Source organism: Heliangelus exortis, chromosome 2, assembly GCF_036169615.1.
Source record: "Heliangelus exortis chromosome 2, bHelExo1.hap1, whole genome shotgun sequence".
Lineage (NCBI taxonomy): Eukaryota > Metazoa > Chordata > Aves > Apodiformes > Trochilidae > Heliangelus > Heliangelus exortis.
The window spans coordinates 118,519,221-118,541,979 of NC_092423.1; the positions used below are offsets into that span (position 1 = coordinate 118,519,221).

The window sequence follows — 22,759 nt, forward strand, 5'->3', positions numbered from 1 at the left end:
ATGGATGCCATTCTTTTCTAATAGAAAAAGTGATTAAAATCACATTTTGCTTGCTCACATGAACAAGTACATTTGGATTAAATATGATACTCCTAAAGTAAACTGTGTTTGTTCCAAAATAAATACAGCTCTTATTCTGCAACTTGTGTTTACTGAAGTAGCTACAGTAAAATGAAGGTTTACATTTTCATTTCAGCTGCACCTTGTAACTGGAAGAATCCAATTTAAAATAAAACATGACCTAGAGAATTATCTATATAACAACAGTACCATGACAGTTATGTTCCCACAGAAAGAGAGATCTCTGATTTGCTTGTTCTCTTCACCTCCCAAGTGTCACAAAGCAGTTATTTCAAGAAATGACAGTGCCTTGGTATATACTACTCAATACATTGTAATCTTTCTATTGAAAAGGAAGCCCAAAATGTAAAATCACACCTATAGCACAATAAATGCAGCCTACCAAACCCCAGAGTTTTCCTGCTTGCCTCAGGATGTAGATTTATTGTTAGGGTTTCAATTCACAGATATTACCATTCTGCATATGCTCATCATATTGCTTTTTGTTCAGATAGGATAAAATAAAAAGTTACTCTGTTTCTTTAATGTACGACCTTACTCAGGGAAGTGCTTTGGGGTGCCTCTGTAACAATCAGTTCTTCCTACAAGAAGAACTTGTCTTCTGACAAAATTATTTGTTATTCTATGTCTGCATATTTTACAGGAAAAGAAAAGGGAAGAGGAGGGTGTCAGAGAAATAATGTTACCCATAGGTAGAAATATCTAACTATGATTCACAATTATTTTTTTTAAAGAGTCTGTGGTACTCCTGGAAAGGACAGTGTTAAGTTCAAAATGTCGAATTCATTTTATTTTAAAAGTTCAGCACTCCATATTGTAAATACCTTCTTCATGACATGATTCATGTTATCTGTGGTCATACACTTTTGTAAAAAAAAAAAAGAATTCTATGGCTAATGAAAGCCAGTGAAAATAAAATATGAATGTGTTTAAAGAAGTAACAGAAGCCATGAACCTGGTCAGCATGTCATGAATTATTCCCAAATGTATTAACTTGAAAGTATACTCTTAAGAACATCCATATTTATTTAAACTATATACTAAAGATTGTTCAAATATATTTACTTTTATAGCAATTTTTCCAAATTAAACTTATGAAAAGAATAATTTTTCCATAAAAGCCTGAAAACAATGTCTCATATCTCAGGAAAGGAGAGTGCCCTAGTAGTTCACATGGAAATTTTCACAAAAAGATGTCTGTCAGTCCTGCACAACCAGTAATTTAAACTTGCTGTGCCTTGGTGCTGATGATCATCTGATGAATGCATGTTTCAATGAAAGCTACAACGCTTTGGGCTAAAGAGTCCTCCTATCCTTGTAATTATCTGCTAATGGGAAAAACACGGAACAAAATTCTCTCTCTTGCCAGTTCAGACAGCTAAAACTTCTGTTCACATGGACAGCCTGAAGACTTTTGCATGACACTTTGTATTTCTCCTCTTCCTTTTCTTTCCCCCTTAAATGCTGTGGGGCAGATGTTGATCCCCATGCTGGTTGTCCTGGTTTGGGCCAGGATAAAGGTGATTTTCTGTCTTGTACTTTTGCTTTTAGCTAAGTCTCTTGTAAGTAGTTGCACTTGCTGAAATTAACAGCAAGTTTCTCAGACAGTGTGTGTTTCTGGGACTGATAACACTTGATGTTTATAGTTACTGCTAGAGACTGGTGTGCAGAGCCAAGGACACTGCTCAGCTCTGAAGAAAACATAAAGAGGTCCCACCTGCATCCCTCCTTTGGGGAGGAACGGACAAGATAGATGCCAGAATTGACCAAACAGAGTATTCCATCCCATATACGTCATCCTCAGTATAAATTTGAGGGATCACGAGGGCCAAGCCAGATTTCCTGATTTCCAGCTTCAGGCTGCCTGCCCTTTCTGCCTTTCCTGCTTCCCTTTTCTTCAACCTGGCATCCTGGAAGGATCCCGTCCATTCATCTGCCTGTGGTCCTGATCCGTGCCAGCCCTTATCTGTGTGTTCCTGCCTCCAGTTCCCAACTGCTGCCGACTCCAGGAGTCCAGCTTGGACTTTCCCAGAGCTGCCCTGCAGCCTCGGTGGTGACGTGAGAGCTATTGGGGGAAAGGGGGGAGGAATGTGGTATCCATTTTCTTGTATATTTGTATATATTTATTAATTTTTCCTATTTATCATTACTGTTTCATTAAAGTTGTGTAGTTTAGTTTCCAACCCATAAGTCTCTCTCCCTTATTCTCTCTCCTTTCTTATAAGAGAGGAGAGAGAGATTAATAGAGAGCGTCTGTTACTCGGTTTAATTGCCGGGCCAGTGTTAAACTGTGACACTGGTGCTCAGTGGCAGAAGTAAGGAGTGAGCTGAGGCACCACTGCCTTGCCCAGACAGAGCAGGAGATGACAAACCTGCTTTGCCAGAGCTCTACAAGTGCCAGCCAGACAGGCAACAGGTTTTGTGCCACCTTGCAGCCTTCCATTTAGAGAAGAGGAGAAGCAACAGGAAGGTAAATAAAGTGACAAAGTGATGCTACAAACTTGGTAGGCTTCTGTGTATTTCAGCTGAGCTGTACATGTTCAAAGACCATTCAATCTGATTTTCTTGAGATAGGAAATCATATAGGGTCTATTTTCAGTGGCACCTAGTATGAAGGTACTCATCACTGGCCACATGAAAGAAGTTAGGTGGTTAAAAAGTTGCATAAGCCTATAGGAATGATCTTCTCCAGCAAGCTGAAGAGGTATTTGTTATTCTTCAGAGCTTGACCACTCACGAACCACAGCAGCACATTCCCCAACAGCCAGGCATCATGCATTTCAGATGGGCTGAAGCTTTTAGCTGGGTTTTGCACAGACCAGCAAAGCCAAAGCTCTGCCTCTGAATAAAGACTTTCTTTTGCATTTTTGTTCGTTTACCTACAGCTACATGTGTGGTGTGATTTAGTCATGAATTTACGAACTTCATGAGCTTTCTGCAAGTTGCATGTGGTTGTAGCATCACGTAGACAAGAAACTATTCTCACCATACCCTCATATACATATCAGGGAAAATTCCTGACCATGATTTGTATTTTCTTTCTTTCCTTCCTTCCTGTGGTGAAACTAAGCTGTTCCTGGATGGTTACTGTGGAAAACTACATGCAAATAGATGGGCTTTGTGTCTCAGCCTGAATGTGTTAAAATAACTGCTGAGATGCCTGCTGGAAGGGAGTCCACAGTTGTTGACATGTTCATGAGAAAGTGAACTCTCCTATTCTTCATAGGATGTAAAGTGCCTTAAAAATTAGGTTTACATCGACAAATAAATGCATTGCTGCTTTAAAAAAAAAAAAAAAAAAAAAAAAAAAAAAAAGCCCTACTGAAGCTTTTGGAATAATCACATTTGGCTTTCCCAACAGTCTCTGCTGCTGAAGGTGAAGAAGTTGAATCACAGGCTTCTCAGAAAGCATACTTAGCCACAGTCTGGTTGGGAGGTTCCCATTACAACATTACAAAGCTCAGCATGAGAAACTCTCACTGCAGCCAAATAATAAAAGGAATTTTTTTAAAAGATAGTCCTCTGCAGAGCCCTCAGTGACTCTACTCTAGGTGACCATGGATTAGTTCAGCTGCCATCCTTATGGTATTTGGGGGTGGGAGGGAGATAATTCAGCTAGCTCTGTCTGAAGTTTACCTCTGCAGCCAACCTTGTATCTCATGAGGATTATGTTTTATTCAACAGCCTTTCCTGTAATTGCTTATATTTCTTAGTTTGATGGCCCAGATAACTATTTTCTATATGTTCTACAATCCTTACTACTTGCTACTGTAGTAAGTGACTGCAATTTCTTATTCAACACCCAGCTAACCAATTAGGAAGCAAAAAGCCAAAGGTTCGCTAAGATTTTTTCAGGTTCCACCCTCCAATCACAGTCACAGAATCACAGAATTGTCACAGTTGGAAAAGACCTCTAAAGTCACTCAGTCCAACCATCAGCCCAGAAAAAAGGCCTTCTACAGCATGTCCTGAAGTACCTCATCAGGTACCAGGGATAGTGACTCCACAAGCCTTTTCCAGTTCCTGATGACTCTTTCAGTGAAGAAATTTTTCCTAATATCTTGTCTAAGCCTCTCATGGTGCAACTTCAGGCTGTTTCCTCTAGTCCTGTCATTATCTACTTGGGAGAAGAGGCCAAGACTCACCTCACTACAAACTCCTTTCAGGAGTAAAGAGCAATAAGGTCTCCCCTCAGCCTCCTTTTCTCCAAACAAACAATCCTAGTTCCATCAGCCTGTCCTCACAGGACTTGTTCTGTAGACTCTTCACCATTCAAATCAAACTAACTCTGACACAATCAGATAGGTGCCTCACTCAGCTATTTCTCACAGCAGCAGAACCCGACCTTGTGGAATGAACATAAGCTTCTGTCCATAGTCCATTGCTAAATCAAGGTTGTCTGGCAAAATCCATCACTATATTCTCAATTTTTGTATTACCAGTGATTAATAATCACCTGACTGACATGAATGATTACATTCAACAATCACAAAGAGCTGACGTTGCTTTCAGCTGCATCCTTAACAACCACACTCTTTTGAAAGCTACTTTCAAATAAAAGGTATTTCTTTTGTAGACTGGATTTTAAATATTGCCAAAGAAGAAATATTTCTTTTAATATTAGACAATACATGCTATTTTTCTAGTTTGAGAGAATGTGAAATGGAATGTTCTTACGAAATTTATTTTCTTTGGTATAATCTTTTGGGCCAGTAAACCTCCCCCTTTTCCTAAGGAAAGGTCAACCTCCACCTATCAACAACACCATTGCTCTGAACTGGATAAATGATTTTTATTTTTTTTCTTGACATCGACACAGCAAGGTTGATTTTCTTCCTCACTTGTACATCATTGGTGATTTCAGGACATCAAAGGAAATTGATGCCATAATGCTACACTGAGGTCTTCCAGTGCTCTGAGATGAGTTTGCAAATAAAATGTTTTAAATAGAATTGGGGTAATTGGGCATGAGAGAAACAAAGAGCAGGAAGCACTCAAAGCTGCTATGTTTACCTCTTAAACATCTGCTACCTATTGCTTGGAAAAAAAAAATCTAAACCAAAATAGTAGTAAAACCCTCCCTCCTCTAAAGCCTTTCTTTATGAATGATTGAACAATTAAAACCAAGAAAGTTGCTGTATAGTTTGGGGATGATCATTAAAGTCTTTGTAACTTTATTCCTCATCTCAAATGAAAAATAATATCAGCTCTAACAGTGGTGCTGCAGAGTTAATCAGTGGCTTAATCTTTTAAGCATTCTGAAAGCTTATTGCAAACTGAACCTAAGTACAGCAACTATAAATACCAACCAGGTTGATTAATATATATTAATGCATTCTCCATCATACTTTCCTTCTAATAGCATTATTTCAAAAGCATAAAGAAGTGAAAAACAGAGAAGTTATACTAAGAAATAATAAAATTGATGAACATTACAATTATAACCCATAATTATAAAATCACATAAAAATCTAACAAAAGGAGAAAAATTTATTTCATATTCTTGCAACTGAAAGCCTAAAAATCTCACAAGACAAGAGAAATGGGCATTGATAATACACCCAATCACAAGTAACTTGTTTTGGAACAGCAGTACTTCGAGGAGCAAGACTGATTTACTGCTGTTCTGATTTCTTCCTTTTCAATGGCTTAGCCCATCATTTTGTAAACATAATTTGTCACCAACACCAGCCAGAGCTCTCTGTAACTACTTTTTGCCTTTCTTTCAGATCTGCTATCCCTGCTGAGAGACTCTACTAAAGAAGAATTTTTCATACTGACACCAACTGTAGTCTTGCTGTGAATAACCACATTCCCATAAAAATCATTCCATTTATTGCAAAGTTGTTGGCAGACCATAGGAATAATAGTCAACTCAGGAAACCTTTTATCCTGAAATCACATAGCTTAACCCTTTGCCTGACCATATGGAGTTTACACATAAAAACCATATTACCACACTGCTGACTGAATTCTTTCTAAAAGCATTTTTGTTACTGTCAAGTTTTAAAAATAATTTTTTCACAGTACTTCTTCCATTAAAAAAGAAAAAAAAAAAAAAAAAGCCAAAACCCAGACCAAACTGGAATCAATCAAGTAGTTTTTCCTCAATATTCAAGGTTTTTTTCTCAATATTCAATGTTATACTTGAAATTACAGACTCTTTCCCAATATATGAAATAACACATTAGCATAGATGCTTGAGTATAGTTTTGCTTATAATCTAAAAATTCAGTCATATAAAGTTTTTTTGTCTCTATTTTTCCTGCCTTCCTATGGTAAGGAAAGCTGTATGAATTTACAAGATTATGGAACAATTAGGAAAAAAACCTGCTTGCTTTATGGGGTTTTTTTTGCAAGGTACTTCTAAGAGATTTGGTATTTCCTTTGTTAAACACCAAACTAGTAGAGATTAGATTCAGGAAATATTCATTAGTTTTGTTAGCCAGTTCTCTTGACAGTTTGGAAGTCAGAGGTTGCTTGTATTCAAATTTCTATCGGAATTTATTGAAGTGATGGAACAAGAGAAAAAAAAAGGTGGTGTGTGCTGTCACTGTCTTTTTTGCTCTGTTTGTGGCTTGACTTGTACTTCATTCATTTGACTGAGGCCATAAGGGGAGTTTTTGATTTCCAAACACACCTTTAAGAACAATAAACACATTTTGTTCCAATAAATAAATTGAAAAATGACTTGTAGTTTTAAACTTTTCAGTGACAGAAAATTCTTAGAAAACCTCTTATTTGAGTTAAAACTGATGCTATGGTTGGCTCTGCCTCTTGTCTACCAGCACTAGGGAAGGTGTTAACCCCTGTGTGACCACACTTTACATTCACAGTGCAAATTATACAAATATCCAGAAGAAAAAGAGGAGATTTTTCAAACGATTGGAAGTGATTTTCTACAGTTCATAAAGGATTGCTTGATTAGGTACAGCTGATCTTTCTTGTGGCAGTAATGCTTCAGATAAGCTCCATACTCTTATCAGCAGTCTGTACTCTGCTGTCAGTGAACACCTAAGAACTATCCCTTGACTGCACAGTACTGCAGGTAACATTCAGAGAGTGCTTGGACTGCCCTGTTAAAAATGGACAAGGATCTTTGGGAGAAAAAAAAAAAGCAACCAAATACTCCATTCCTTCAATACCTCATTGTTTCTTTTGTTCAGCTTTTCATTTACATTTTTTGAAATCCTCATTAAATCCTCATGTGTTAACAGCACACTCTAAGATCACTTTAGTCCACTAAAGAATCAACAAGCTTCTTGACCATATCTAAAAGCAATTTGAAAAAATACAGGTAACAGAAGTCAAATTTTACTTTAAAACACAGAAAAACAAAAGTGATACTGCAACAAGTAATGGGAATAGTCCCCTCCCCCCTTTCTTTAAAGTTTCATTAGACCATTGAAGTGGATGAAATTCAGATAGAGGCCTTATTGTAAGCACACTGAAACAGTAGAAACCTCCTGAGACCACGAAACTCAAACATTTTGGGAACCAACTTCAAGCACTCCGTTCGTGCTTTTAAAACAAAATGAATGAAAAACACTTCTTAATTTTTCTCCCTGTAGCAACGTTTTAATACGACTCCTACAAACTCCCCAGCACAAACAGATCTGTTTAAAATACATGTGCATGTATATTTTCTTAAAATTTAAACTAGTTGTAACAGTCACACGTAACCATGCCAGCAAAAACTGCTTGATGACTCTCAAGATACCAGACCACTGGACTAACAACATTGTAAATTTGTGATAAAATTAAACCTAGATGGGAGAAGTTGAGAGAAACTACCTACCATGCATATTGCTAAGATGCTTACACTACGATTTCCCTTATGTGAGGACTGGTTACTGTGATCTCATCCTGCAAAATGGAATGCAAGGATAACACTTAGATTTGCCTAGATTTCCTAAATTAAAAGGTACATCATTTTCAGAGACTAATCCACTTAAAACACCAGCCTAAATAATGCAAACCTGAGGTCTGGAGGTGAAGTGGTTCCCAAATCAACATGGGAAAAATTTTTAGAGGGGACTATTATGTTTTCTTTAGTTTGTCTTCTGGGTTTTTCATTCAAAGAGTTCAGTGAGAAAAAAAAAATGTTTTTCTCAAAGCAGTCAGTGGAATCAGCATAAAATAACTACATTACGTGAGCAGAAAGGGTGGGCTGGGAAAGATATTTGAGTGCAAATTAATGTTGATCTTAGCTGGAATAACTTGCACTCTTCAGCACTTGCAGCTGCACCAGGGACATGACTGGCTCTATGAGGTTTTGCACATCTGTCAGCTTAATCAGAGACCAAAACATAAAATCTACTGCTCAGGAATGTTATTTGATTTTGTGAAACCGTTTAGACTTCTAGGCTATAAGCTAATAATGGATAATTTGGTAAACTTATGAATGTGTTATGAATGAGTCATAACTACAGTATTGACATCTGTAGTAGGCTTTTGTTCAGTGGTACTCATAATATTTAAAGAGAATGCAAAAAAACATTTTGTTCACATCAGTTCTGTGAAATATGAAAAGCCAAAGAGAAGCTTCTCTGTATTAGAACAAATGAAAAGCATTGCATTAATTAATAAAAACATTAGCTGCCTTTAGCATTAGCATCAACCATTTATTCCTTCATTTGGAATCACTATTCTATTATTTCAGACTTATGTGGTAATTTAAATAATAAAAATCATTTCAAATAATTTCAAATCTGAAATGAAAATTCTGACACTAAGAGGACTTTAGGATGGATCACATCATTACCTAGTTTTAGATGTAACATGCTGGGCCCCCAAGCAGTATATCATATCTGTGTTTAGGGCATGACCTGCATTGGCAAAAGAGCTCTGTGCCATGTACCAGGGATTTTGCAACCCCTCAAAAGTAAAAAATCATTAGGGGCAGGTGTTTATGTGTCAGCAATCTAATTTAAGCAAGTGTTTTGGTATCTGCTAATGGACTGACAGCACAAGCATGAAAATAGACTGCAAACTTCTCAGTCTGTTAAATTTCTTACAGCATGATTTGCATTTCTTAAGCCTTAGACAGGTTTTTAGAACAACTATGTTGTTTCACTATCTCTACTGTGTATCTACACTCCTGTGTATCTCTTCACAAAGCATGTCACCTACTCTTTAGCTTGTACTACAACAAAATTTAGGCATCCCAAACAGAAGCCCTGGTACCAAACAGCAGACTACACTGGGTTCATACTGGTTACAAGTGCTCAAGTACGGCCACCTGAAGCACTGAAATGGTCAGTAATGGCTGATGCCCTTCTGCTCTAAATGATGGAATGTTATTTTTACCCTGCACTTTTTAAAAACTGTCTGTACTTGAAACGTATTAATAATGCATTTTTAATGCATAATTAATAATACATAATGAAATGCATTAATAATAATTAACTTACAAAATTAATACAAAATCTAAAAAGAAAAAGTTCTTTGAATAGAGACATTTTATAATCATGTCAGCAAAGAAAGCATTTGTGCCAGATATTCCTGAGTGAGATATTAAGAGACCCAGCCATTGTTAGAAAGCCAACTATTACTACAACTGCACACAATAACGAATACTACAATCACCACACTCAGCTGTCTCTTCCTTCTGGAGTACTTAATAACTGAATTACCATCCTTGCACCTGTAGATACCATCTTAACCCTAACCATCATCCTTATGTCTAGATGAGGACACTACAGGAATTAGATCAGCAATTACAAAGTAGTAGCAAGCAGAAAACCAGATCTTGTTCCATTTCATTCTACACAAGTAAGTATGTAAAACAGGTGCACCAGACAGCTAATTAGTATTTAATGTCAGGAAAGGTTTGCACTGTAAATGTGAACATTTGTTCACAAATGTGAGCCTGGAGGGTAGCTGGCTTCAGGCACAAAACAATCTTGATCTGCTTTTTTTCTTTGCAGAGAAGTTGAGCAAACTTTTCTCTCTGTGATTACGTTTTCACAGTCCTTCTCCACTATCTTGGTCTGCCTGGCTATGCAGCTCCTCCAGCTCCCATCACTGACTGTGGACCTCTCTACAACTTAGTTAAGTTCAAATCTAGGCAGCACCATACCCATCATGCCTGCTCAAAGCTGGCTCTACAACATTTCCACAAGAGAAATGTGAGAAAATAAATGATGGGCTTCCACACTGCTAACAGTGGCCAGCCCGCTCCCCCAGCTTGCTCTGGAGCTTGGTAAAGGCTTTACTTTAGGGCTGGCTTGCATCCAAGCAGCTCAGTTGTTAGATTACTTGACTCTAGGACCAGATGTGCTAAAATGCTTTCAGAGAGAGGAGTATTTTACACTAGAGTGGTCATGGTTCTTTGAGATGTGCAGTAACCTGCACACAATAAGTCTGTCGAATGTTATTATTCAATAATGTATATTATCATAATGCTCACAATCCCAAATCATGCTTCAGACTGCTACTGGGCTTAGAGTTACCAGTCTGAGTCTGTGGCATATTAAAGTATCAAGGTCTGAGGGGAAATAGTTTCCCTTTCTCCTATGGATTAAAGAACCTGAACATATGGCTGTATTGATTCCACAGCATTCCTGCAGGGCACTGCGTGGCACGCTGGGGACGTAGCAGCGAGCACCGTCACTGAAGGACCTGGGAGGAAAGTCACTTAGTCCCCTGCAGTGTTACTGAGACCTACAAAGGAGAAAATTCTCAAGCTGATGAAAAGAAGAATATATGTCCCTGTCATGCAGAAAAGGTCTCCTTGAAGCCCAGAAGTGATTTATATGGTGCATTTGCTTCCAGCAGCAGGGAGGCAGCCTAGTTTCACCTGGAAGAATTGAAGGCAAAGGCCAAAGAGAAACTAACACTGGAGTTTCCCCCTGCAATCAGGCTTCACGGTTTTGTTGTTCCCTCTCTCATGCCTGACCTCTCACTACAGTCTATCTGGAGCACCTCTTCTTGGAGTAATCCCTTCAATTCCCAGTGTTAGTACAGAAGGTATCATCATCTGATTTAGTGCCATGAGAGTATGTTTTGCAACATGGACCTTTGAGGTCCTTTACATGTCTTAAAGCAACAGAAGGGCTCTGTGTGTCAGACATCCTGGTCACATTTTGATTAGAAGAGGTATCCTCCACAGAGCCTTGAGCTTTCAAAGGAATACAAGGGAAAGGCAGTGTTGGTACTGATAGTGGATGACCAGTAGCTACTAACAAGGAGAGCAGGCACATGCACACAGTAAATTATGCAGGAAACAATCCACAAAGGGCAGTTTTCATAAAAAAAAATATATGGCAGTTAATTTCTACCTATCAGCTTCTAGATCTGAGTAAAACCAAGCTAGCAGTTACAGACTAGTAGGAGTCCTGAAAGGATTTATTGCCATGTGGTTGGAGGGAGGAGGTTTTCAGGGCAAACACAGAGTGTGAGAATGTGAGGGTGTAAAGGTTGTTTATCCTTTGCTTTAAACTATGCAAGTCAGGATCGTGGCACTTCATGAGAGCTGGGCGTGTTCCTATATGTGTAAAGTGAAGGATTTGTAAAATGTCTCTGTATTAATCTAACTTTATTTAAAGGAGTGGAGAGGCAGGAGAGTGGCAGCAATGCAGACAGCTGCTCTTCTGATGCTCCTTGGTGTGGGAGGCAAGAGGGCAGGACAGAGGAGCAAAGGTGCTGCCCGGTGGGCAGGGGTGGGAGGGAGGCTGCTGCTCCAGCCAGCTCTGGGTACAGACAGAGATGAATCTCAGGGAAAATTCATGCAGGTGGCTTTCCAGAGGGGTCTGTGCATAGTGATGTGGTAATGCAATGTCTTAAAGGTTCATTAATCTGGAGTAACACCATGCTTGTAATCATAAAGCAGTTACACAGTTCTTTTTGACATGCAAAAGAGACCATGCTCTGAATTTTCATCATGAACACATTAATATACATCTAGGTGGATTCTGAGTAAGAAACTGAGGAGAAATTAATCAAGGTCAGCATTCCTAATTTTTTAACATAACCAACTTTTCCTTCTTTTTTTTTTTTTTTCCTTTTCCCAAAGAACTAGTTACTGCTTTATGGGAATACCTGATAGCTTTCTCTCATCTTTTATTGTTAAGAGAAATACATCAACTAATGTAGCTTAAAAACTCACACCATGCTGCCATTCATTATAAATTACTCCCATACACATATCACCTCTTTACAAAGACTCTACAGACATGAACTATGAAGCCATGAGTGTGCTTTATATATCCCCCACTGACAGAAGAAAAATGAATGCTAATAATAATTTCTGTGCCCTTATACATTATTGCATTTCTCAGGTGTCAAAATTATTTTTTCAATAGTATCATAATATACATAGCCTTATTTGAAACCCTGCACAAGAGTCCACAACAAAATGTGAAATGAACAGACAGAAACAAAATGTCTAAGGGAAAAAAAAATAATAAAATAAGATTACTAATTTATTTGATTTTAACTACTTCAATGAAATTAAATACAGACAAAAATGTTTACTATTAATAATAATATTAGGGAAGAATAAAGATTAAAAAAAAGACTTTATAAATTACATTTTCAGCTTCAATACATATCTCTAAATGAACAGATCTAATGAGATGGTGCCATAATAATTCACTACTAACAATTATTCCTTTAACATACCTAGTTATAATAGGCACCTGATATGCCAAAGAGATTAATAAACTAATCTTTTAGGAGGTTCAGTATAAGTAAGTAAATATAAACAATCTTCAATGATGCAGATAGGTAGATGTCATGCTTCAATTCTATCACCAAGTTGCTAACTTCCCTAAAACACTGCTGCATACATCTTAAAATACCTAATGTGCAATTGCTCCCTATATGCCACTTAAATATTATCACTCATTATCCCCAACATAATCAGCATGCAAAATCACACATTCTCTTTTAATTAGATAAATTTGATTCTTCTGAGAGCACTACACCAACGCAACTGGTGCACACAATTAAAATCCTACTATGGAACAGCACATGAGATATTCAAAAGAAAATTTTCAATACTGAAAATCTAAACTTCCTATTTTGTAGCCCAAATACAGATTTTGGAATCTAAATTTTGAGGACATTACACTGTTTTCTACTGTTTGGCCTACTATACTTCTATAATTTCATTATGAAACTACTCTAAATGCAAGAGAGCATTGTTTGTTATGGTACATAGATTAAATTATACATTAGTAAACACTAAAATTTTCCTTTCAGTGTGTTAAAAATTTTGACATAGCTCTTTAACATGCTGTTTAAGAAATGTTCCTTTGAGATTTGAAATTATTTGCTATTATATCAATTTGGAATTAATTACTCCAAATAAATCTGCGTGAAGGAAATAAGCCCTCTCTTTCACTTTTTCTCAAAGCAATAAACTAGGAACTAGTACAAACTGAGAATACAGTACCTAATTGTAAATATAAGTACAACTCACCCATTGATAAGGGGAATAAACTTAAAAAGTGGTGATATACGACTGATTTTTTTTCATAGAATGATAGAATAATTTGGGTTGGAAGGAACCTCTTAAGGTCATCTACTCCAACCCCCTGCAGTAAGCAGGGACATCCTTAACTACATCAGATTGCTCAGAGCCTTGTCAAGCCTTGAATATCTCCAGGGATGAGGCCTCAACTACTTCCCTGGGCAACCTGTTCTGTTTTTCCACTACCTTCATTGAGTTTGAAAAATGCCACTTTACAAACACCATTTATTAAGAGAAACATATAGGAAATCAGATGATTCACCTACCTAGCTCTCCCTTCTACTAAATGAGGATGGGTGAAATAGTTTGCAACTGTTACACATTGGCATTGATTCACTTTATGTAGACAAAAAAATGATTGTCTAGGTTGAGCTTTAAAAAGCCAGTTAGGTCGCACACAAATCAAGCAGTGCTTTGGAGATCACTGCTGCAACTCTGTCCTTTGAATTCAGAAATGTTAAATCAATCTCCAGCAGTTTATAAAAAGACAAAATACTTTCCCCCTAACTTGGATAACAAGAGAGTTGTTCTGATTAGAGCTCTCTGGAACACATCAGATGAAAAGAAATTTTTTATTAAAAAGCATTAACTTGTGGTATCTGCAAAAATGCATATCACAGGCCAAGTTATGACAGATGATTGCCTGAGCATAAACCCATTCTCTCCATATGCCAGGAAGGGTTCCCTCTGAGCCTGGGTGAGACGGAGAGCATCAGCTTTCAGGTTCCCACTTTAAATTTTGCCTAGACCCAAAGACACTGTGGGTTCGATGTGTTCCAAATCCTGCTTTGCCTGTCTTCATACAAATTCTGGGCAAGGATGCCCAAACTCTGCGGCTCGCTGGCATTGTTGCCTGCAAACTTCTCAGTTCCTAAGAGCCCAGATGCTTATGCACATGAATTGTAAAGCTTAGGCTTGAGGAGGGTTCACCACTAGATCTTCCACACTCAGTCCTTCATCAGCAAGAACAGATGCTATGAGCCTGAGGCACAGCCAAGCCAAATTGCCTGCAGTTTTCATGGAAGCCCGTCAAGCTATAGGATAGCCTGAACTTCCAAACCACCAAGCAAGGACTTTGTGTTTCTGAGATGGATATTAAAAATCTGCCCCGAGGTCACAGGCCTTGGGAACCAGGCAGGCCCTCCTAAGAACAGCAAAGCTCGTAAGAACAACAAACTGCAGCTCCAGGAGGACACCTTTGCTCAAGAACACCAACTGGCTGCAACATTTTTCCAACATTTTTCTAGATCTGTAGCCAGATCTAGACTTTACAATACTGTTGCCCTGAAAAAAAAAGGCTCTCCCCCTTCCTATGTACTTCTCTGTAGACTTCTCCATGACAAACCCACTCCCTAGCACTGCTGAACATGCTCTTCTCTCTCTTGGACAGGCCAGGATATTTCAGATTGCAGCTCATTTTCCTTGGAAGTAAGGACATGTACAAGGACATGAGCACTACTGCTTACTCCTAAATGCCTCTCAGAAGAAGGCAGATGAGGGCACAGGCACTGACTATTACACTTGAGTCTGGAGAAACAAGACAAATTGGCTTGTAATGGGGAAAATACACAGAACCAAGTTCATGCAGTGAGCTCCTTTGCTTCCATGAACCACCTGGACAGTATTTTTTTCGTACACAGCTTCAAAAATCCTCAGTGAATAAACATCTGTGCTGTACTGTAGAGGCAGTAACAGGCCAATTAGAAGAAGATAATCTACGATCCCTAAGATGCAGTTGATTAACTTCCATTGAAGTGAGTGGTGCTGACAAACATGTATGAAGAAGTAACTACAAGTCCATTGAGTATCTGGCTATGCACAACAAATAAAAACAAACTGAACTTTATTGAATATGGTGGTAAGATACAGTAGTACTTTCTGCTCTGGATAAAATTAAATAGAATCAGAAATCAGAAACAGATTTGGAAAATAACTAGCTTTGTTATACTTTTCTACAAATCTGAAAAACCAGTTCCATGCATGCAACTCACTGATAGTGTTTCTTATATTCAAAACTATCACATCTATACATACAGCTACCTTAACAAAAGAAAACACTACTTTAAATTTTCAAGAACTTATCTATTTTATCATAAGTATAAAAAATAAATCCTCCACAAAGGAATGGAAGAAGAAAAAAAGCACATTTAAATAATTTCATTACATCCTAAGATGCCAAATCATCTGCGAGTGGTTTCTTTTTAGATGAAAATGAATCAAAATATAGGACAGATGTTGGACAAACCACATTTGAGGTCTATCACACACTGGCATTTTTCAAATTATTTTGGCTCATCTATTAAATAAGGTGTATTTTGCTTGATTTTGAAAAGGGAAACATCAGGAAATATTTAAAGGCCAATTGCTGCCAATTAACTTTGATCAGCAAAAGTTGCATTTGAATCTTTCAGATTCTTTTGCCTGTCTGGAATAACACACTATTCTAAAATGTAGCAAAACAACAACTTGATGATTAATGTGTGTTGGCAGCCCCACCACAAGCTTGCTTAGCAGTTGGATTTTAAATAAACAGCTGTCTTCATTATGATGGGAAAGAAATCTGACTGTTTTCATGTTTTTGTGTTATTAAAATATGATCAGAAATTGCTTTTTTCCCTTTCAAGATGAAAAAGCCAGGCATCATGGTGACAGTCTCTTTCAGCAGTTCGGATACTTTTAGAACAATCTCATATGCATTGCCAAACCAGAGCCTATGTGGGCCTAAAAAGCCCCTGGCACCCTGACACCAGCTCCTCCCTGGATGCTGCAGGGAAACCCTAGCAGGGAACAAATGGTACCTGCTGCAGGGAAGGCTGGGGACCCCCAGGAACAAGCCACTGAGACTGACAGCCTATACAACATTCAGGATTCCCCTTGGGTTTAAGGTAATACTTGCCCACAGTGGGATGTGGGTGAGAAATCTGTACCCAGCCATTAACTCTTTATAGAAGCTGGAGTTTAATATTGAATGGCTCCTGCAGACTATTGAATTTTAATGTTTGTAGATGCTTTTGGTGTATGCACTTCTAACTTGTCTGCTGTGGCCATAAATACTGAGACCTGTGAGGACAAAACCCTGCTGCTTAAACACTTGTAACCTTTGAACGCCTGTGCAGACATTTAGTGCAGGTGTTACTATATATCCTAATGACTAAATTATATAGATATTTTCTAAACATTTCCATATTAGAGCAGTGAAACAAAAATCAATAGTCAAACCACTGGTAACATATTATAAGAGGAAAACATTAAATCACCTCTGTGTTTTCAAAGAGTGAACACTTACTTCTAAATCATTAAAGAACAGATGCGTGTCTGCCAAATTGAAAATCATCTCTTCCATTCGAAGTCCGAGAGACACAGAGGTGGGTGGATCCTAAAGAAGAAATTAGGCAAGTAAACCATCTATAGCATGCCTAACATACATACCTAACTATACATGGAGGAATAGCTATTCAAGAGAGATTATTTGGTGTATTAAATGCAACGTCCTCTTGCTCATTTTAACTTCAGCAACCCTCTAATCCTGTAACATTTACCAGTAACACTTAAAAAAATATGACCATAACTCAGCTGATGTTGTGATCCTGCAGTGGGACCTCTGTGGTCAAGTTTTATGATCAACCAGGGGCCCGATAATGCTATTGTTCCTCAAAATAAACTCTCACTGGTGACAAGTGAAAGGGTTCAGTCCTGGGAATACCTAGTGACTTTAAAGCAAATCACTGTTTATGTTTTATTTGCAAATGGCAATTATATTTCAAACCACTCCTTGATTCTCCAGAAAACCATGCTTTAATTATGCTTCCAACTTGGCCCACCCATGCAGGGTGAACAAATCTATTGTTTGTTATTAATACATAACACACTTTAACTTCTCTACAGAAATTACCATAACAACTTATTCCTTACTGAGCTCATAAACTCAAAAAGCATGTTCAGCATTGTGGTTACCAAATGCATTACAGATGTTTGTCTTGTTTTAATTTTTTTGTGTTTTACATATTTTCAATATGAAAAATCTAAAAGAAAGCCTAATATATACATTTGATATAGGGTTTCTCAATTATAATGCCAAGTATATCCAAGTGCACAGAAGCATGAGTTTGAAAGAACATGTTATAGTATCCCATGACATCCTGTATTAACAATGTTAGTTTGTTAGGAATTATATTTTAAACAGAATTGCAGAAGTGACAACCCATATTTTACTTAAAATAAGTTAATATTCTAAGCCCGATGACAACCCAAAGTTAAAAACCCAGAGATGCAGTCCCTAGTTTCTTTTTCCACCTCTCAATCAAATTAATAGGTGTTTCAACATGATCTTTGAACTTTCAAACATTTTTCTATAACTACTGGTTAAAAGGCAAGTGTGTCAGAAGCAAAGAGGTGGAAAAGAAAGGTGATTTGTCAGCTTGTTTGCAAATCCTAAGTAAAAAGAAAAAAACCTCAACCCCCAAAAAGAATTTTGGGAAGAAGAATTCAGAAACAAAGCTACATAGAACAGACAAAACATCTACTATTGAACTGACATACATTAAGAGTAAATAAGTGTTCTCGTACCAAAAAAGTAACCTTTACAACTGGGAAAAAAATTACATCACTCTATTTTCATGAACTTTGCCCTTAAAAATAAGGCTTCTATTTAAACTGGCACTGAAGAAAAAAAAATAGAATATTTGGCTTCTTAATTCAAATGGAAAGACTTTAGAATATGAACAAAAGTATTCTCTCTTTTAATATTGCTCTATTTGTAGACCTATGTCTTGGTCTTGTATTTTACTTTTGTAGGCCATGTGAAAAGAAGGTGATATTTTCTCTCTAGCTAGGCCTGAGGCTACTTCTTTCTCTGACATTCCTGCTTATCTTTGGGTCCAGTTACCACCCAACCGTCCTTCATCTTTTTTTTTTTTTTTTAAACCCAACAAGCATTTCTGTTATGCCTGAGCACTAACAGAATTTGCCCCAGTCTGCTCCAGTTAAAGGAGTTAGATGGAATAAGGGTCTAAGATCAAAATGAAAATCAGTAGCTACATGTTTATTATCTACTTTTAACATAATAATACAGAACTAATCCCATTCTGAGCTTCTGTCCATGAATATGAAAATCATTCTGAAAAGCAGAATAAACTGGCAGACAGAACATGACGTTGGTTATGAACCCATGTGGTTAATTTTAAAGACATAGCTGTGAGCATATACTTTAAGTTTCTATGTATGCATGACTTAAATTTAACATTTTTATTTAATTTGTATCACATTTCTGAGTCTGGAAAAATGACTTTTTGTAAACCTTTCTGTGAACCATTTCACTCCAAGTTATTTAAAAAGGAGATTTCTCTGAAGTAATATTAAAATAATACCATTTATTAGTTTAATTTAATTAGGAGAAAAACAATTAAGAAAATCATTGGCACCTACTGAAAATGTCAGATTGAATACCATAAAAGCAAAGAGCAGAAACAAAGCAGGTTGCTTTTCAAATAAATCTTAATTCCTTGATTAAACACAATCTTTTTCTATAGAAAGTTCCACTTAGGATAAAAATTGTGTTAATTTGCAGCTCTGGATACCCACGTACTTAACAGAAATAAAAGTCTTAACTGCATTAGGGTTTGAAGTATCTTCATAGTCACAGTCTTGCAACTGCTCTAGTAAAAAGCACAAGAGTCTTGGTTTAAGGGGCTGCAGGAGATTGAACTCTCAGTCAGACATTATGGTGGGGGCTGAAAACTTTAAAAAAGCCAAGTCTTGAATAAGTTGTGGTGAGGTTTTTTTTTGGGGGGTTTTTTTGAGGGTTTTTTTTCGTTTGGTTTTTTTTTTTTTTTTTTCTTTTTTTTTTTAATAAGGCCATATCCAACCCTCCTTTTAAATTTTAAGCCACTAATTGCTAACTAATTATTGCAAGGTGTCACACAATGAGGAGGAGAGCAAACAATCTGTTCTTATTGATTGGGATTTGCAGGTTCAGGTGGAGTGTCTTTTCAGGTATGGTCAAAATCAGGTACAAATCTCTGAGGGAGGCAGAGTTTAGCTAAAGAAAAGAAATACCAATGTCAAACTGCTTAAGCAGGCCTCTTGTTTTGAATACTGGTATTGGAGCCAAAACATTCTCTGTATGTCAGTTCTAAATTCTACCCACTTGGTTTCTTTGTTTTGTGGAGAAACAAGAAGCTGAAAAACAGGAAAGTTCACTTTGGGTACAAGGCTTATTTTCCACTTAAGCCTACAGGTCACAAATGAAGGGTTAAGTGAAACCAGGCTTTGTTTTTCTCAATCTCTTATATATATTAAACCACATTAAAATAGCTTATAATTTAAAGGAAAATTCCTTTACAGCCTCTGAATATAAGTGCTTTCAGGAGAATGGAAATGTAAAGACCACAGTCTTCTAGTGCCAATACTGAGACGTATTTCCACCTGCTCTAAAATACTAAAGGGCTCTGACTTTTTCCAAATTCCAAAACTTATTCAGTTGACTTTTGACTCAAAACCAAAGTTTTGAGGTCTCAGAAGCCCTGGTGTCAATACAATAACTGATAACTTGATATTTGATCAACAGATCTCTCTCTGTACATATAACAAAATAAAATTTTGTTATAAATAAATGGAATTGTTTTGATTTGCCTCTTTTTCTTCTCTTCTGGAACTACGAAATCTATTCCTACAGTAGTTTTATACATTTCCATGAAATTCACAAAATTCAAATCACATCTAAATAAAAGTGTAGCAGTTCACTTTCTGAGTGCCCAAACTTAAAAACTAAGGGTATTATTTGTTCCAAAAAAGATGAAGGACAAAAGCAGGGAGAAAGCAGAGCACAACAGCAGCAAAAGGAGGGCAGGTGACAAAAACAGATGAGAAATAAGAACATACAGAAAAGTGTGGCACAAGCAAGTAGTTACGAGGAACAAGGTAGAGAATAAGGAAAAGAAAGTCAATCCCTTCAGCAGCAGGGCTGCTTCATCATTCATAGTCATTCACCATGAAACTCACTCAGGCATTATGAAAAGACCTGAATGCCAAGTTGCCAAATCCTCTACTATTTAATTAGGATATTTTTGTTTGTCTGGAAATCCAGCTTTTGTATTTTAATGGTTATGTAAGCAGATTAGATTTGCTTTTTTAAAAGGGCATTTCTAGCCTTCACCACAGAGCAGAAGCATATCAGATCATGATGTTAGATCACTCAAAAAGCAAAACACAGGTTAAAAGAGCAAAAATTCACCTCTACTATTTTTTTTCAGGTTGACTGATCTTGATTTCTGATTTTGAAGGCCAATGATCACTAGGAAACAAGCTTTTTTTTTAAAAAAAAAAAAAAAGAAAAAAGGGCACCTCCCATTGCTGCAAATAGACCCTAAAATACGACATATTTTCAGATACGACAGATACATGTTTTAGCATGTTTGCTTTCAACATTTGACACTATCTTCCTCTAAAGTCTCTGGAAATTGCCAACAGTTGTCTGAAGCTGCCAATAACCCAAGAGAAATTGTAATATGAATGAAACTTCAAGAAAACAAGGACGAAAGGCACCCTCTCACGACTGCACCTGAGAGCCAAAGAGATGCACGTTGCTACCCCTCCCAAAAAAGGGGTATTTATCCACAGGCACTTACGCCCTCATCCCTCTCTTAACATCCACAGTGGGTTGTCATTCAGCAATAGAGAAGTATTCTGCCACATGCCATGCCACTAGAGCCAGACAGGGCAAAAGCTCCATCTCAAGTGAACAGTGACAACAGTGGTGGAACTGCAACCAGGAGTCACCCACCTTCTTGCAGAATACATCTTTTTTTTGCTGCTGAATATTAGCTGCTTTTCCCAACCTCAGGGATCCAGCAAGAAAGGTGTTTATGTTCAGGTCTCAACTAATGAAACACTTAGGGAACTAGTAACAAATGGAAACAATATGCTTGCACAAGTTCTTCTACAGCAATAACTAATTATGTCTTTCCAGCCCTTCTCCTGCTGCCTAAAATCAAGTGGTAAGATTCTGTTGGCACTGAGGCTTTTTGGTGAGGGATTTATTTTTCTCATTCTGAGCTGTAAATTCTTGCATATTTGGTGATCTTGGTTTGCCATGCAAGAACTTATTTTGGAGGGACTGTTTCCTATCCTTATAGAAGGCTGAGAAATGGAAAACAACTTCTTGTAAATGTTTAATACTCTATAATGCTACTGTCTATATGTATACATACAGTAACTGTCAAAACATTTAGAGTTCTTTTGGTCTCTTTTTACTACCTAGGCAGAAACTATTAACATGTAGGAAAACAATGCTGCTAAATTAACTTCCTTTTCTGACACAAAATGAAAAAACCTATTTATGTTCCTCAAACAGGTAGCTGCTATTTCAATAAATAATTCTGAAAACACACAACAGAACAAGCTAGAAAGGTTAGGGTTAGGGTTAGATTTTAGAGGCAGATTAGAGGTACTGTGTTAGATTTTTATAATGCAAAAACTGTTAGGGGGAATTCTGAACCCAACTCCATCACTGACTAAAGCAGTTTTGCCCTTCACTCAGTGGGGTATACAGTAAAACTTTTTTGTGATAAATAAAAGCTTTACAGGAAGACAAGGTGATTAAATGAAGGCAGATAAAACTATGTAGTTGTTCTTTAGATGAAGAATTGCTTAAGGCTACCAAATAATCCAGCTCAAGAGGAGACATCAGCTTTCAAATACAATCCTGCAAAAACGACGTTTGATCACACCAGGGCATTCCATTCATAAACTGTTCTTATCCACCTAAGACTGTGTTTCTCTTTTGAGAATTTCCAAGGAAACCCACAGCCTGTAGACATACTCATCAGTTCAGTTATGATTTATAGACTGTGCATAATAGAAATATTTGACTCAGAAGCACACTTTCAAAAACATCAGTCGATATGTAGACTAAAAAAAAGGTAAGGTGAAAAATTTTAGACTAATCTTTCAGTCTCCAAAAGTATTCTTCCTCTTGCATTCTGAATACAGAGCATGGTCCCTTGCTGATTGCTGGGAACTGCAATGTTATTTTAGCAATTACTTCTGGAAGTTCTTCACCCTTTGAGGGAAGCTAAACCTTTGCAGATTTTGATGCTATCAGCAGGTTCCAGACACTGTGTACCTACAAACCAAACCTCAAATGGTCAAAGTATTATGCCCAACACTACTGAATTATTTACTGAATATAAGATCTCAGTAAGT

General features: G+C 37.2%; 1 protein-coding gene across 5 annotated transcripts in view; it reads right to left on the bottom strand.

Moving 5' to 3' along the window:
• EYA1 (EYA transcriptional coactivator and phosphatase 1) overlaps positions 1 to 22,759 on the bottom strand; it is a 151,831-nt gene that overhangs the window by 20,628 nt on the left and 108,444 nt on the right. For all 5 annotated transcript variants that reach the window (XM_071737770.1, XM_071737769.1, XM_071737768.1 and 2 more), the window contains exon 13: positions 16,845 to 16,934. In XM_071737770.1, the coding sequence (XP_071593871.1) occupies positions 16,845 to 16,934 (90 nt within the window). The remainder of the gene's footprint in view (positions 1 to 16,844; positions 16,935 to 22,759) is intronic.